At 49.0% G+C, this 17,777-nt stretch overlaps 1 protein-coding gene across 1 annotated transcript in view; it reads left to right on the top strand.

The window, feature by feature from the left end:
• The first annotated feature begins 243 nt into the window (after positions 1-243).
• Positions 244-17,777, top strand: part of LOC138965364 (microphthalmia-associated transcription factor-like) — a 38,051-nt gene continuing 20,517 nt past the window's right edge. Inside the window, exon 1 of the mRNA XM_070337504.1 lies at positions 244-402. Coding sequence (XP_070193605.1) covers positions 344-402 — 59 coding nt within the window. The 5' untranslated portion in view covers positions 244-343. The remainder of the gene's footprint in view (positions 403-17,777) is intronic.

Here is a 17,777-nt window from a genome sequence, read left to right on the forward strand (position 1 = left end):
CCCTATACCGGGGGTGTAAAGACGAACACCCAGACAAACTGACAAGTCAAACAAAACCACCATCATTCAAACAATCAAACAAGCAAGGAAAGCAACCCCAAAAGTGTAAACCATTTCTAGCGCCTGTGCTTTGATATACCACGACAAAATTCTGACACACTGTGTGTCAAAAACGTCCTGTCAAGGGTTTGCCCAATTACTCCAATACGTCCCCACAGCTCTCGAATACCAGCGGCTCAGTGTCCAAGCGTGTATCGCATAGTAAGCCAAACGTTACAGAAACTGACGCCGGTGGATTTTCATTGAGTAACTGAGTTGTGTCAGTTTGTGTGTTCAGATATATATGATTTGTAAGATGTTTCCTGACATACTCGAGTCAGATGCTGAGCTGGATTCTTGCGGGTGAGTTTAAAGTTTTGTTCGTTTGTTTGTTTGTTTGTTTGTTTGTATCCGCATGCGGGTATTGACCTTTACCTTACAACTAGGCGTAATGGCTGTTTAAGATATAGCACAATCGACGCTTTTTTTCAGTATTGAAAGTACTTATTCAACTGGCATTTATACATTCTTGCATTCCTTGACTGAAAGTACTGGAATAGGCCTATATCTCTTCAAACAACGGCTCTAACCAACCTTTTTCAATTGTGGAGAGACCGACAGATAGACAATCAGAACTTGACACGCAAACAGACCGACAAACACTGAGTGAGCGACAGACATACATTTATAAACGCAGATAGGACGAGAGACTGATGCGATAATTCAGCGCTGAGTCAGTCACACACACGCACGCCTGCACACACGAACAAACACACACACACACACACGCACGCACGCACCCACGCACAAACAACACTCGCACGCACACATACACACACTACACACTACAAACACACACATTCCCCCCGACTCCCCTCGTCCCTCCCCCGACTCCCCTCGTCCCTCCCCCGACTCCCCTCGTCCCTTCCCCGACTCCCCTCGTCCCTTCCCCGACTCCCCTCGTCCCTTCCCTGACTCCCCTCGTCCCTTCCCCGACTCCCCTCGTCCCTTCCCTGACTCCCCTCGTCCCTCCCCCGACTCCCCTCGTCCCTCCCCCGACTCCCCTCGTCCCTCCCCCGACTCCCCTCGTCCCTCCCCCGACTCCCCTCGTCCCTTCCCCGACTCCCCTCGTCCCTCCCCCGACTCCCCTCGTCCCTTCCCCGACTCCCCTCGTCCCTCCCCCGACTCCCCTCGTCCCTTCCCCGACTCCCCTCGTCCCTTCTCCGACTCCCCTCGTCCCTTCCCCGACTCCCCTCGTCCCTCCCCCGACTCCCCTCGTCCCTTCCCCGACTCCCCTCGTCCCTCCCCCGACTCCCCTCGTCCCTCCCCCGACTCCCCTCGTCCCTCCCCCGACTCCCCTCGTCCCTCCCCCGACTCCCCTCGTCCCTTCCCCGACTCCCCTCGTCCCTTCCCCGACTCCCCTCGTCCCTTCCCCGACTCCCCTCGTCCCTTCCCCGACTCCCCTCGTCCCTTCCCCGACTCCCCTCGTCCCTCCCCCGACTCTCCTCGTCCCCTTCCCCGACTCCCCTCGTCCCTTCCCCGACTCCCCTCGTCCCTCCCCCGACTCCCCTCGTCCCTCCCCCGACTCCCCTCGTCCCTCCCCCGACTCCCCTCGTCCCTTCCCCGACTCCCCTCGTCCCTCCCCCGACTCCCCTCGTCCCTCCCCCGACTCCCCTCGTCCCTTCCCCGACTCCCCTCGTCCCTTCCCCGACTCCCCTCGTCCCTTCCCCGACTCCCCTCGTCCCTCCCCCGACACCCCTCGTCCCTCCCCCGACTACCCCTCGTCCCTTCCCCGACACCCCTCGTCCCTCCCCCGACTCCCCTCGTCCCTCCCCCGACTCCCCTCGTCCCTCCCCCGACTCCCCTCGTCCCTCCCCCGACTCCCCTCGTCCCTCCCCCGACTCCCCTCGTCCCTCCCCCGACTCCCCTCGTCCCTCCCCCGACTCCCCTCGTCCCTCCCCCGACTCCCCTCGTCCCTTCCCCGACTCCCCTCGTCCCTTCCCCGACTCCCCTCGTCCCTTCCCCGACTCCCCTCGTCCCTTCCCCGACTCCCCTCGTCCCTTCCCCGACTCCCCTCGTCCCTTCCCCGACTCCCCTCGTCCCTTCCCCGACTCCCCTCGTCCCTTCCCCGACTCCCCTCGTCCCTCCCCCGACTCCCCTCGTCCCTCCCCCGACTCCCCTCGTCCCTTCCCCGACTCCCCTCGTCCCTTCCCCGACTCCCCTCGTCCCTTCCCCGACTCCCCTCGTCCCTTCCCCGACTCCCCTCGTCCCTTCCCCGACTCCCCTCGTCCCTTCCCCGACTCCCCTCGTCCCTTCCCCGACTCCCCTCGTCCCTTCCCCGACTCCCCTCGTCCCTCCCCCGACTCCCCTCGTCCCTCCCCCGACTCCCCTCGTCCCTCCCCCGACTCCCCTCGTCCCTTCCCCGACTCCCCTCGTCCCTCCCCCGACTCCCCTCGTCCCTTCCCCGACTCCCCTCGTCCCTCCCCCGACTCCCCTCGTCCCTTCCCCGACTCCCCTCGTCCCTTCCCCGACTCCCCTCGTCCCTTCCCCGACTCCCCTCGTCCCTCCCCCGACTCCCCTCGTCCCTTCCCCGACTCCCCTCGTCCCTCCCCCGACTCCCCTCGTCCCTCCCCCGACTCCCCTCGTCCCTTCCCCGACTCCCCTCGTCCCTTCCCCGACTCCCCTCGTCCCTTCCCCGACTCCCCTCGTCCCTTCCCCGACTCCCCTCGTCCCTCCCCCGACTCCCCTCGTCCCTTCCCCGACTCCCCTCGTCCCTTCCCCGACTCCCCTCGTCCCTCCCCCGACTCCCCTCGTCCCTCCCCCGACTCCCCTCGTCCCTTCCCCGACTCCCCTCGTCCCTTCCCCGACTCCCCTCGTCCCTCCCCCGACTCCCCTCGTCCCTCCCCCGACTCCCCTCGTCCCTCCCCCGACTCCCCTCGTCCCTTCCCCGACTCCCCTCGTCCCTTCCCCGACTCCCCTCGTCCCTCCCCCGACTCCCCTCGTCCCTCCCCCGACTCCCCTCGTCCCTTCCCCGACTCCCCTCGTCCCTTCCCCGACTCCCCTCGTCCCTTCCCCGACTCCCCTCGTCCCTCCCCCGACTCCCCTCGTCCCTCCCCCGACTCCCCTCGTCCCTCCCCCGACTCCCCTCGTCCCTTCCCCGACTCCCCTCGTCCCTCCCCCGACTCCCCTCGTCCCTTCCCCCGACTCCCCTCGTCCCTCCGCCGACTCCCCTCGTCCCTCCCCCGACTCCCCTCGTCCCTCCCCCGACTCCCCTCGTCCCTCCCCCGACTCCCCTCGTCCCTCCCCCGACTCCCTTCGTCCCTCCCCCGACTCCCCTCGTCCCTCCCCCGACCCCCTTCGTCCCTCCCCCGACTCCCCTCGTCCTTCCCCCGACTCCCCTCGTCCCTCCCCCGACTCCCTTCGTCCCTCCCCCGACTCCCCTCGTCCCTCCCCCGACTCCCCTCGTCCCTCCCCCGACTCCCTTCGTCCCTCCCCCGACTCCCCTCGTCCCTCCCCCGACTCCCCTCGTCCCTCCCCCGACTCCCTTCGTCCCTCCCCCGACTCCCCTCGTCCCTTCCCCGACTCCCCTCGTCCCTTCCCCGTAAGCGATCCGATAAAGACAACAGCTGGTTCCGACGAAGTTATTAGTGGTTACATTTAACAGAGATATCGTTGGACTTTGTCAGTCGGCAAAACGCCGCGCTTATAGTTAACATCGCCGTAAACTTTGCCGTCATTTTGGCCCTTCTGCCGACATTTCTTTGGGGTGAAAGGTAGTGCCAAAGACTGTCGTTAACTCCAGAAAATTGCCGACACTGTTATGGCCATTTCGGCAAATTTGCTGTGTAACATTAAATCCTGAGCAATTTTCCGATAAGGACCCAATATACCTGCGAGCACATACATGAGTATCTCTATGCTATCTCGTCGCGTCCTGTTGCATGCCGATTAAATAACAGTGACCGTTTTATGATAGAACCAGGGCCTGTGTCCATTAACGAGGGCGTTATCAAACCCTATCGACCAAGTCTTACGATGGCAGGCTGTTTAAGTCTCGGTTAGAAATTATCATGAATAAGCCAGATAACGCTGACAAATTGGGCGCAGGAAATGGGTGCTTAAAAAAAAATCCTTCACTTTTCCTTTTTCTAACCTAATGGCGTTCATGCCTCGACTAAGACAAAGAATAAGATAGCATAATCAATGTGGTACATCTGGCGAAAAACTGATTAGAATCTTTGCCCTAGATTTCCGTCTGATAAGCACAGCCTATATACACTTATCACAGCACACCTATGCTACCAGGGACTATAGATATACAATCTTACAATGTTTGCATATAACTATTCTCTTTGGGTAACAAGATAACAGTGCAGCTGTTGGTGACAGTCTAAGCCAGTAAACCAGTAAAACAAAACTACAAAATGCTCCAGTGCTAAAACTTAACGTTTTAACTTATAAAGACAGGTGGAATTGAAGTCACAACAATTGGAGCAAATTCTCCATCCTCAAAGTAATGAATACCTATTAAAAACTTTGACAGAAATCGATGAGACAGCATGCGCTGACCAGAATGACCCTTCAACCCCGCCCCCGTAGCGCAGTGGTTAGCGCATCGGGCTGCGGGCCGGGAGGTCGTGGGTTCGAATCCCATCAGGGTCATGTGGGTTTTTCGGGCTACGGTCGGCTCCTACCCAGAGTGGAAGTGCTATGGTTCCTATGGGAAGGCTGGGATCACACAGCCGAGTGTCATTCACTTAACGAATGCGACTTTGAGGGTGCTCAGGTTCTGTATACCTGACCAACACCGCAGGTGCGGCAGTTCTCGGGCCTGGTTGACGCCAGGATATATTATGACAGTAAGCGTAGAGTGCTGCCCTGTCACGTAGTCTCAAACCAAATTGGAAATCCAAAGCATCATTATAATCATCCTCATCTCATTAATCATCCAAAATATAAATTGTCCTTGCTCTTGTGGCCCTTCATGCCCGGAGCTCCTCATGGTGACCTTGGTCTCAGTGTTCTTGTTCCTTCCTGTCAGTCTTCAACGTGTGACGTTCTGGGGGGGTCGACGGAGGGACATGGTGGCGGTCTCCTCTCTGGAGGGGACGCTCACTCAGTCTGGCTCCGCGACTTAAAAGTCAATGTCGTTTGTAGGGGGCATAGTAGGTAGTGGGCTGCGTCCGTTAGCTCGGGACAGACCCACTACTGAACACCGTCGAAGTGACTCAGCAGAAGTGCAGTGTCATCTTCCGAGGGTAGCCTACCGCAGCGACCCGACATCCCCCCCTGGAGCGTCTGTAAAATCGACAAGTCTGGCAGCGGAACGAAATTCAGAGGTGGTTGGAGCAGCGAGTGCAGGGACGGGGCGGTGTGAGAGCACAACGGGACAAGGGAACAAGTGTTAAGACAAACAAAAAAAACAAAACAAAAAAAACCCAAAAAATGACCCTTCAACCCCGCTCCCTCTCACTCTCCAGCCCCTTGTCACCTTTTCCCGCGGATACGTCACTTTAAAAAAGTCACCTGCCATCATTATTGGCCTCGTATTTTCGACATATTTTCCCTGCCCTTATGGGACGGTCATCAGTTTCGCTCATGAGTTTTTAAACCATTGTATGTATACTTGTATTGTCCTCCCTGCATGTCTTCATCTTGTATTGTGCCTGTACTCTCTGTTCTACTTCTTATCTGATAACTTGACAGCGACAATGGCTTAGTATGACTCCTCGTTGGTGTTGCAATCCGATTGTAATGACATACATCAGATACTTTTGTCTTATCTGAATGTCTTTTTCCAAAATAGGTCATCGTTTCAACGGAGACAATAGATTAATTATGAATGATGACAAGACCATCGGTATCTAAGAGAGAGAGAGAGAGAGAGAGAGAGAGAGAGAGAGAGAGAGAGAGAGAGAGAGAGAGAGAGAGAGAGAGGGTGGGAGAGAGGGAGGGAGGGAGAGAGAGAGACAGAGAGAGACAGACAGACAGAGACAGACAGACAGAAAGAGACAGACAGACAGAGAGAGACAGACAGACAGAGACAGACAGAGAGATACAGACAGACAGACAGACAGAAGAGAGACAGACAGACAGACAGACAGACAGACAGACAGAGAGAGACAAACATAGACAGACAGAGACAGATACAGAAGAGAGAGAAAGAGAGAAGAGAGAGACAGCGACAGGGAAAGAGAGAGAGAAAGAGAGAAGAGAGAGACAGCGACAGGGAAAGAGAGAGAGAGAAAGAGAGAAGAGAGAGACAGCGACAGGGAAAGAGAGAGAGAAAGAGAGAAGAGAGAGACAGCGACAGGGAAAGAGAGAGAGAAAGAGAGAAGAGAGAGACAGCGACAGGGAAAGAGAGAGAGAAAGAGAGAAGAGAGAGACAGCGACAGGGAAAGAGAGAGAGAAAGAGAGAAGAGAGAGACAGCGACAGGGAAAGAGTGAGAGAAAGAGAGAAGAGAGAGACAGCGACAGGGAAAGAGTGAGAGAAAGAGAGAAGAGAGAGACAGCGACAGGGAAAGAGAGAGAGAAGAGAGAGACAGCGACAGGGAAAGAGAGAGAGAAAGAGAGAAGAGAGAGACAGCGACAGGGAAAGAGAGAGAGAAAGAGAGAAGAGAGAGACAGCGACAGGGAAAGAGAGAGAGAAAGAGAGAAGAGAGAGACAGCGACAGGGAAAGAGAGAGAGAAAGAGAGAAAGAGAGAGACAGCGACAGGGAAAGAGAGAGAGAAAGAGAGAAGAGAGAGACAGCGACAGGGAAAGAGAGAGAGAAAGAGAGAAGAGAGAGACAGCGACAGGGAAAGAGTGAGAGAAAGAGAGAAGAGAGAGACAGCGACAGGGAAAGAGTGAGAGAAAGAGAGAAGAGAGAGACAGCGACAGGGAAAGAGAGAAAGAGAGAAGAGAGAGACAGCGACAGGGAAAGAGAGAGAGAAAGAGAGAAGAGAGAGACAGCGACAGGGAAAGAAAGAGAGAAAGAGAGAAGAGAGAGACAGCGACAGGGAAAGAAAGAGAGAAGAGAGAGACAGCGACAGGGAAAGAGAGAGAGAAAGAGAGAAGAGAGAGACAGCGACAGGGAGAGAAAGAGAGAGAGAAAGAGAGAAGAGAGAGACAGCGACAGGGAAAGAGAGAGAGAAAGAGAGAAGAGAGAGACAGCGACAGGGAAAGAGAGAGAGAAAGAGAGAAGAGAGAGACAGCGACAGGGAAAGAGAGGGAGAAAGAGAGAAGAGAGAGACAGCGACAGGGAAAGAGAGAGAGAAAGAGAGAAGAGAGAGACAGCGACAGGGAAAGAGTGAGAGAAAGAGAGAAGAGAGAGACAGCGACAGGGAAAGAGTGAGAGAAAGAGAGAAGAGAGAGACAGCGACAGGGAAAGAGTGAGAGAAAGAGAGAAGAGAGAGACAGCGACAGGGAAAGAGAGAGAGAAAGAGAGAAGAGAGAGACAGCGACAGGGAAAGAGAGAGAGAAAGAGAGAAGAGAGAGACAGCGACAGGGAAAGAGAGAGAGAGAAGAGAGAGACAGCGACAAGGAAAGAGAGAGAGAAAGAGAGAAGAGAGAGACAGCGACAGGGAAAGAGAGAGAGAAAGAGAGAAGAGAGAGACAGCGACAGGGAAAGAGTGAGAGAAAGAGAGAAGAGAGAGACAGCGACAAGGAAAGAGAGAGAGAAAGAGAGAAGAGAGAGACAGGGACAGGGAAAGAGTGAGAGAAAAATAGAAGAGAGAGAAAGCGACAGGGAAAGAGAGAGAGAAAGAGAGAAGAGAGAGAGACAGCGACAGGGAAAGAGAGAGAGAAAGAGAGAAGATAGAGACAGCGACAGGGAAAGAGAGAGAGAAAGAGAGAAGAGAGAGACAGCGACAGGGAAAGAGTGAGAGAAAGAGAGAAGAGAGAGACAGCGACAGGGAAAGAGAGAGAGAAAGAGAGAAGAGAGAGACAGCGACAGGGAAAGAGAGAGAGAGAGAGAAGAGAGAGACAGCGACAGGGAAAGAGAGAGAGAAAGAGAGAAGAGAGAGACAGCGACAGGGAAAGAGAGAGAGAAAGAGAGAAGAGAAAGACAGCAACAGGGAAAGAGTGAGAGAAGAGAGAGACAGCGACAGGGAAAGAGAGAGAGAAAGAGAGAAGAGAGAGACAGCGACAGGAAAAGAGAGAGAGAAAGAGAGAAGAGAGAGACAGCGACAGGGAAAGAGAGAGAGAAAGAGAGAAGAGAGAGACAGCGACAGGGAAAGAGAGAGAGAAAGAGAGAAGAGAGAGACAGCGACAGGGAAAGAGAGGGAGAAAGAGAGAAGAGAGAGACAGCGACAGGGAAAGAGAGAGAGAAAGAGAGAAGAGAGAGACAGCGACAGGGAAAGAGTGAGAGAAAGAGAGAAGAGAGAGACAGCGACAGGGAAAGAGTGAGAGAAAGAGAGAAGAGAGAGACAGCGACAGGGAAAGAGTGAGAGAAAGAGAGAAGAGAGAGACAGCGACAGGGAAAGAGTGAGAGAAAGAGAGAAGAGAGAGACAGCGACAGGGAAAGAGAGAGAGAAAGAGAGAAGAGAGAGACAGCGACAGGGAAAGAGTGAGAGAAAGAGAGAAGAGAGAGACAGCGACAGGGAAAGAGAGAAAGAAAGAGAGAAGAGAGGGACAGCGACAGGGAAAGAGTGAGAGAAAGAGAGAAGAGAGGGACAGCGACAGGGAAAGAGAGAGAGAAAGAGAGAAGAGAGAGACAGCGACAGGGAAAGAAAGAGAGAAGAGAGGGACAGCGACAGGGAAAGAGTGAGAGAAAGAGAGAAGAGAGAGACAGCGACAGGGAAAGAGAGAGAGAAAGAGAGAAGAGAGAGACAGCGACAGGGAAAGAGAGAGAGAAAGAGAGAAGAGAGAGACAGCGACAGGGAAAGAGAGAGAGAAAGAGAGAAGAGAGAGACAGCGACAGGGAAAGAGAGAGAGAAAGAGAGAAGAGAGAGACAGCGACAGGGAAAGAGAGAGAGAAAGAGAGAAGAGAGAGACAGCGACAGGGAAAGAGAGGGAGAAAGAGAGAAGAGAGAGACAGCGACAGGGAAAGAGAGAGAGAAAGAGAGAAGAGAGAGACAGCGACAGGGAAAGAGTGAGAGAAAGAGAGAAGAGAGAGACAGCGACAGGGAAAGAGAGGGAGAAAGAGAGAAGAGAGAGACAGCGACAGGGAAAGAGAGAGAGAAGAGAGAGACAGCGACAGGGAAAGAGAGAGAGAAAGAGAGAAGAGAGAGACAGCGACAGGGAAAGAGAGAGAGAAAGAGAGAAGAGAGAGACAGCGACAGGGAAAGAGAGAGAGAAAGAGAGAAGAGAGAGACAGCGACAGGGAAAGAGAGAGAGAAAGAGAGAAGAGAGAGACAGCGACAGGGAAAGAGAGGGAGAAAGAGAGAAGAGAGAGACAGCGACAGGGAAAGAGAGAGAGAAAGAGAGAAGAGAGAGACAGCGACAGGGAAAGAGTGAGAGAAAGAGAGAAGAGAGAGACAGCGACAGGGAAAGAGAGAGAGAAAGAGAGAAGAGAGAGACAGCGACAGGGAAAGAGAGAGAGAAAGAGAGAAGAGAGAGACAGCGACAGGGAAAGAGAGAGAGAAAGAGAGAAGAGAGAGACAGCGACAGGGAAAGAGTGAGAGAAAGAGAGAAGAGAGAGACAGCGACAGGGAAAGAGAGAGAGAAAGAGAGAAAGAGAGAGACAGCGACAGGGAAAGAGTGAGAGAAAGAGAGAAGAGAGAGACAGCGACAGGGAAAGAAAGAGAGAAGAGAGAGACAGCGACAGGGAAAGAGAGAGAGAAGAGAGAGACAGCGACAGGGAAAGAGAGAGAGAAAGAGAGAAGAGAGAGACAGCGACAGGGAAAGAGAGAGAAAGAGAGAAGAGAGAGACAGCGACAGGGAAAGAAAGAGAGAAGAGAGAGACAGCGACAGGGAATTAAGAGAGAGAGAAGAGAGAGACAGCGACAGGGAAAGAAAGAGAGAAAGAGAGAAGAGAGAGACAGGGAAAGAGAGAGAGAAGAGAGAGACAGCGACAGGGAAAGCGTTTTCTGCTGGGGTGAACGTTCGTTGAAGTCACTGCAGTCCTTTTGTTTCACTGAATAGTACAGTCATTTTTTTCCATCCAGTCGCAAATTACATGTTTACCGAGGTGGGTTTATAGGGCTACCTGATATTAGTAAAAAAAAACCCATTGATAACATTGATTGTCGCACAGTCTAAAAACATGTACATGTATCACGCTGCTGGCTAACTCGTGAGAATCAACGTCCTCCTAGGTAATAGCAAGACCTAGATCAGCACTTTTCAGGACGTGTACGGGAACGTGTACGGGTAACGTCATCAAATCTAGTTTGTACGTCACGCGTTTGCCAAGATCTGCAGTCTTGGTGGGACCAAAACAACGTATGCATTGGAACATTGGAGAAAAAAATTAGTCACGGGTGACGCAATATCTACACGTACACGTACAGGTCTTTGCTACACGTTCGGCCATCTAGAACACTGTATTATTGAAACAAAGCACCACAACAATACTTTACAGTGTCACAAGAGAATCACAATCCCCAAAAAGGCTGTAATTAACTGGGCGAAGTCTACTTCACAAAGCTCGCTGGACCAAGTTTTGGCACTGAATTTTCGGGAGAAAAAAGTCTTTGCGAAATCAACTAAGGACAGCCTTTAAGGATGAAGATAGTATTCTGGGAAATACAAAATGACTAAATGTAACAGGGACAATACGTAGAGGTTACATGCCGAGTCTGAGTGATTATTAAAAATAATGGTCGAAGTTAGCGGATCATGAAAAATGCGAGCTTCAGCGAGCTTTTTCATGACCGCGAACTGAGACCATTATTTTTAATAATCACTGAGACGAGGTGTGTAACCTCTTTATTCCCCCTTTCTTCAGTTATTCAAAGAAAACAGGAGTTTTTGTGCGAAAGTTTGATCGAATCCGAATTACTCAACCAGTCAACCTGCGCAGGCGATCGATTAATGCGCGGTTGTATAGTTCCGTGCAAATCATTCCATTCTGTTAACACTTCTTGTCAGTTTCCCTGTTTTAGACTAAAATCAAGTACACAGATAAGCTGTTATTCTGCTGTGGCGGTAAAGGCAGATATTGTGTGTTCTGTTTATGTTTTAGTATCGCTAAAGATAATGTTCTTTCGTCAAATGGGACTAGCAGACGAACTTTTGCACCCGTGTTCCAACGTTAATTACTGTATGAAGTTCAGTTTTCTGGGGAAAATAGTGTATGAAACCGCTTTATGTTGTTTAAATTGATGAGATGTGTGCATTTGGTTGCGTGTGATCTGTTTATAAAATGAAATATTGTTGAAAACTGACCGTCGGATTGCAGTCAGTGTTGTCGAAGAAACTGCGTTAAAAGAAGGGGAACTACTCTTGTCGGCTAGAGTATGAGTTACTCACACCCCTGACTCTCTTCCCACACTGTGTTAAGAAAATTTTCTTCCCGACGCTTCCGTCATCTGCTTCAGGGGAAATTCAAAGAGGTTGGTGAAGCTATTTATCTCTATAAATGAAGTATTACGAAGTGTTGCACATCGAGATAGGTCAGGTTAGTTCTGTTAGTGTCTATACTTAATGCCAATGGGTTTTTCGGGTTTGTATTTCGCGTATTTTACCCGTGAATCGGCCGAATGACGGACCCGTCGCTGCACAGCTGCAAAGTTTGTCGCTTCGAGCGCAAAATCGTGAGGAAAACGCGTCTTGTAAGTAATGCTAATACATTCTACCAAAACCTAAACATGTCTGCACCAATCCTGCCAAGTGTCGTAGTTGTAGTCCCCCGCAAACAGCTGTAATCGTAAGAAGAATGTGATCATTCCTGCAGATTTGTGTGTCGTGCACCCGATTTGACCGAATTTTAGCGTGTCGTACACCCGCTGTGACGTTTTTCACGTCGTGACGTCCACCCGATGCTCACGTTCTGTGTCGTCTCTCCGATCGTGCACTTACCTTTTGCACATGACCTTTCTCACTTGTTACATTGTGTCATCCCCCATACATAAACACGAATTACATGTATAGCTTTGTTCTTTTGTATTCTGACTGGCATGGAGTCATTTTCAGACACAGTCATGGAGATGACAATAGCCGGATCTTACCACCAATGTGGATAAAGACACCTTGGTAAGTACTCTTAGTCTCGCTTATCTTTCAACCATTGCAAAGGGGTGTTGGGGCAGGAATAAAGTTATCTTCCATCACAGTACAGAACATAGAAGAACAACTGGTTTGAATTTGTTTTTTTAATGCTCTAACAATGTACAAACAAATTTTAAAAAAAACTGGAAACATGAAACTGTATATAGTGAACAAAATAACCATTTATTTATGTAATCTCTGTATCCGCAAACTGCTTTTGCAGTATAATCATAAACTCACGATGACCACGTCGGAAAATCAGCAACAAAAGGGAATCTGGGGTTTAAAATTCGCAACTTTGTATAGGCATAAAAACTGTATGTACTCTCTATCTGCAAGCTGCTTTTGCAGTACAATCATAAACTGTTGATGAACACTGACGTCGGAAAATCAGCAACAGATTTTTTTGGAGGGGGCGGGGGGGGGGGGGGGGGGGGGGGGAGGAGGTAACATTTGCAACTTTGCATAGGCATATGTCACACTTGGGGCAGTATGTGTGTGCATACTCAAGTAGATGCAGACATTGGACAGCCTTTCGCCACATGGCGGCGTAGCTGTTCACGGTGCTTGAAGTGTGCAAAACACACCTTACAAGAACACCCTGCCCGTGTGTGATGGTAACGGACATGGTCACTCAGAAACCTTTTTAGTGCAAAGGTCTTGCCACACTGGGTGCAGGCCACCTCTTTTGGTTTCCCTTTGCACACATGCTTTGAGGGGTACAAGCTTTTAGGACTTGCATAAGATCTGCCGCATGAATCACATGAATAAGGCTTAATCTTGTCATGCTTCACGTTGCGGTGTGACGTCAGATCAATTTTTTTGGTGAACTTTTTGTCACATATGGTGCATTCATGATTTGTTTTTCCTTCACCATGATCAAAGCGCTGATGAGCCCACAAGGTGCGGTAATGCTTGTAAGTTTTACCACACTCGTGGCACTGGTGCACTGACTTGTCAGCCGAGGCCTCCATCTTCTTCTACAATACAATACAATACAATACAATAACTTTATTAATCTCTAAAAGAGAAATTGCATTGCTGAGCTTCTTCATGGGTGTCTTCTTCTTCTTGGGCGACTTTGGCTTCTCTGTCGAAGGCCCCGCACCATCGTCAGCAGCTGTCCACATACAACAAGATACAAAAAGCTTGTGTTAGTCTAACCAGATCGAATGTATATAAACATTATTCAGGTACAATAGTCCGTTGTTGCATTGTAAAACTATAACTATAACATGATCAGTACGCTTTCATATTATCATAATCAAGCGTTGCCAATACCTTCACACGGACAACAGCTACAGTCAACTGGTGGTAATGGATGGCTCACACGTTAATCCTTATTGTCAAAAAACGATAACAATGTTGTAGCTATAACCTATTGACATGAGGTGCAGCCAATCGCTGCTTTCAGCTGTCAGTTCAATAGGTTTACAGCTACATCATTGTTGTCGCTAAACCTGAATTTTGACAAGAATCGACGTGTGCAAGAATCCACGTGTGAGCGGCCCATAAACATGATCCTGCACAGGCTTACATAATAATAAAATATAACTTACATGTCGATTTCTCTTTGGGTGTCGATGTTTCTTTGGGTGTCACCTTTGCCTCCTTTTCTGGAGTTTGGACTGTGTCCAGGTAACTATCCATAAATTCAGCGGATAACTCCGCTTTTTATATTTAGTCAAGTTTTGACTAAATATTTTAACATCGAGGGGGAATCGAAACGAGGGTCGTGGTGTATGTGTGTCTGTCTGTGCGTGTGTGTGTGTGTGTGTGTGTGTGTGTGTGTGTGTAGAGCGATTCAGACTAAACTACTGGACCGATCTTTATGAAATTTGACATGAGAGTTCCTGGGTATGAAATCCCCGAACGTTTTTTTCATTTTTTTGATAAATGTCTTTGATGACGTCATATCCGGCTTTTCGTGAAAGTTGAGGCGGCACTGTCACGCCCTCATTTTCAACCAAATTGGTTGAAATTTTGGTCAAGTAATCTTCGACGAAGCCCGGACTTCGGTATTGCATTTCAGCTTGGTGGCTTAAAAATTAATTAATGAGTTTGGTCATTAAAAATCGGAAAATTGTAAAAAAAAATAAAAATTTATAAAACGATCCAAATTTACGTTTATCTTATTCTCCATCATTTGCTGATTCCAAAAACATATAAATATGTTATATTCGGATTAAAAACAAGCTCTGAAAATTAAATATATAAAAATTATTATCAAAATTAAATTGTCCAAATCAATTTAAAAACACTTTCATCTTATTCCTTGTCGGTTCCTGATTCCAAAAACATATAGATATGATATGTTTGGATTAAAAACACGCTCAGAAAGTTAAAACAAAGAGAGGTACAGAAAAGCGTGCTATCCTTCTTAGCGCAACTACTACCCCGCTCTTCTTGTCAATTTCACTGCCTTTGCCATGAGCGGTGGACTGACGATGCTACGAGTATACGGTCTTGCTGAAAAATGGCATTGCGTTCAGTTTCATTCTGTGACTTCGACAGCTACTTGACTAAATATTGTATTTTCGCCTTACGCGACTTGTTCTTCTTCCACAACTTCCATGACCTGATCCATGTTGTCCTGAAAAATCACTCCAAGACGATCAGAATACAAACAAACAAGGTCATGTGCAAAAGGTAAGTGCACGATCGGAGAGACGACACAGAACGTGAGCATCGGGTGGACGTCACGACGTGCAAAACGCCACAGCGGGTGTACGACACGCTAAAATTCGGTCAAATCGGGTGCACGACACACAAATCTGCAGGAATGCTCACATTCTTCTTACGATTACAGCTGTTTGCGGGGGACTACAACTACGACACTTGGCAGGATTGGTGCAGACATGTTTAGGTTTTGGTAGAATGTATTAGCATTACTTACAAGACGCGTTTTCCTCACGATTTTGCGCTCGAAGCGACAAACTTTGCAGCTGTGCAGCGACGGGTCCGTCATTCGGCCGATTCACGGGTAAAATACGCGAAATACAAACCCGAAAAACCCATTGGCATTAAGTATAGACACTAACAGAACTAACCTGACCTATCTCGATGTGCAACACTTCGTAATACTTCATTTATAGAGATAAATAGCTTCACCAACCTCTTTGAATTTCCCCTGAAGCAGATGACGGAAGCGTCGGGAAGAAAATTTTCTTAACACAGTGTGGGAAGAGAGTCAGGGGTGTGTTACTTGTCTTGGGAATTTGCTTGTGATGAACGGTTTGTGCACGTCAGATCTAGATTCAGAAAACAACCGAACTCATGGATTTTATATGGAGATTCATGTGTTCAGGCCTGTAGTTGTTAATTTAAATGCGGTATGTTTGTATTGTTTGCTCCAGAAATGTATACTTCGTACATTAGAGCGTTTGGAACTTTTCAGTCGCAAAAGTAGTACCGAAACAGAACAGCTTCTCAACCCATTGCACTATCGAGGATTCAGGCTGTTGCTGGCTCGTTATTTGTTTGGTTGCTGGGTCATTATCGAAAAATAACTAGCTCTACAAGTTTACAGAGGTAAAGAAGCAGAGGGGGGAATACAGCTATATTACAGTGTTCTAGATGGTCGAACGTGTAGCAAAGACCTGTACGTGTACGTGTAGATATTGCGTCACCCGTGATTCACTTTTTTTCTCCAATGTTGTTTTGCTCCCACCAAAGACTGCAGATCTTGGCAAAGGCGTGACGTACAAACTAGATTTGATGACGTTACCCGTACACGTTCCCGTAAACGTCCTGAAAAGTGCTGATCTAGATCTTGCTATTATCTTTATGAGAGCTACTAATAACAACCCCGTGAATGTTTGGATGGCATGCTGTTATCAGGCAATTTTCAGAGTAGAAGACGATCTGACTCAAGCAAAATGATACGATGCCATTTGTCGTAGCTTAAACACCAAATAAAGAAAGATTTGTCGTAGCCTGTCTTGAGATCTAGGAGATTCCGAAATGCGACTTTGTGTGGATCGAAAACTGATCCCTGTTAAGGGGAGCTGCTGAACCAGATCATACATATAACCTGATTTAAGCAAAGATCTAAATAAATTGTGTTGTCGGTGTCAAGTTATCAGATAAGAAGCAGAGCATGGAGCACAGGCGCTGCAATCAAGCAATGATGATTTGTCGGTTGCAGCTTTAGTGACCTTTAACATATATTCCTTCCGTGGACACAATCATGTCCATCACCACAGGTCTGCCTAGGCTAACGCGTGGAATAACAGCATCATTGTTTGGACACACACACACACACACTCGCACGCACACACGCACGCACGCACGCACGCACACCCTCACACGTACACACATTCAGTCATAGATAGCCAGAAAAAGGCAGTCCCGCACAGACGATTCAGGAGCAGGGGGAAAACACAATTTCTTTCTTGATTGCAGGGCCTGTGTTTATTGTTCTTGTCATTATTTACTGACCTTCTTACTTCCGACCTGTGCCCTCCTACTGGGTCCAGTCTGATAACGCCTTATCGGATAATACACCTATTAGGCGATTGCTCAAGCAGGTATATTATATACCTGTGGCGGTAGATAATAGCCTAGGTTTAATTCAGTTCACTTATCAAGCCCAGGTAGATTGATAACCACATTGATGACAGTGCACAAACATCCACCTACATGTGTACCCCTAACCTGCTTTTGGGGCAATCTCATTAGAACAGTGACACCTTTCCAATTAACATGTCCACCTTTGTTGTCGTCAGTTCTTGTTGCAGTTCTTCTTCGTCTTGCAGTGTTGCCTTTAATAATGTTGTCGAACCGAACAGTATGAAACCAAAGACAGACACACCGCCAACGTTCCAAATCAAGAACACTGAATAAAATAAAACAAGAAAGTTTAAATTATTGGAACGTTTCATTCCGAAAATAAAAACATTCACAAGAACCTCAACATGACGCCTTTAAAGTGAATAAGCAAGAGACAAGACAGAGAAAAATAACTCATGGTGATGCTGTGACTCATCTTGTCTGTTGCTTTTTCTCTCGGAAAACAAACAAACAAACAAACACACACACAAACAAACAAACTAAACGTTCAAAAGAGGTTCTCGTTGAGTCGAGTAAACTGTTCTTCAACACAAGAACGGACCACGACTGATCACTGGCAGTGTGTTGCGATTGTTTTGCTGATTGGAGAATCAAATTGGAGATAACGTTGCCTGGCTCCTGCATGTCACTAGAGCGTACAGATAGAGTTGTCGACTGAGACCGACGGGCCGTGAAAAATTCGTTGACGGCTACAACACACATGCAGGTCTACACATCAGTCTATTCAGCATTACTGAATTATTTCCTGTCACTGCCAGCGTGGGTCTTTGTGTCCGGTTTCGCTGGGCCTAAGTCTCTGTGACAAGTCAGTCGTTCTCACCGTACCGGGTCTAGTCACAACACCAAGAAATATAGGCCTGTACAGCCTCGATGTATAAGCACAAACGCAGAATTTGTCACTTGTCTTCACTGTCTGGTCCACGCGGCGGGTGAGAAGACTCTCTGTCTGTCTGTCTGTCTTTCTGGAGGCTCTCTGTGTCACTCACTGATCACGTGTTGATGGTCAGTGTAGTGTACATTATATGTGTGTGTGTGT

The sequence above is a fragment of the Littorina saxatilis genome, linkage group LG4 (assembly GCF_037325665.1).
Source record: "Littorina saxatilis isolate snail1 linkage group LG4, US_GU_Lsax_2.0, whole genome shotgun sequence".
Lineage (NCBI taxonomy): Eukaryota > Metazoa > Mollusca > Gastropoda > Littorinimorpha > Littorinidae > Littorina > Littorina saxatilis.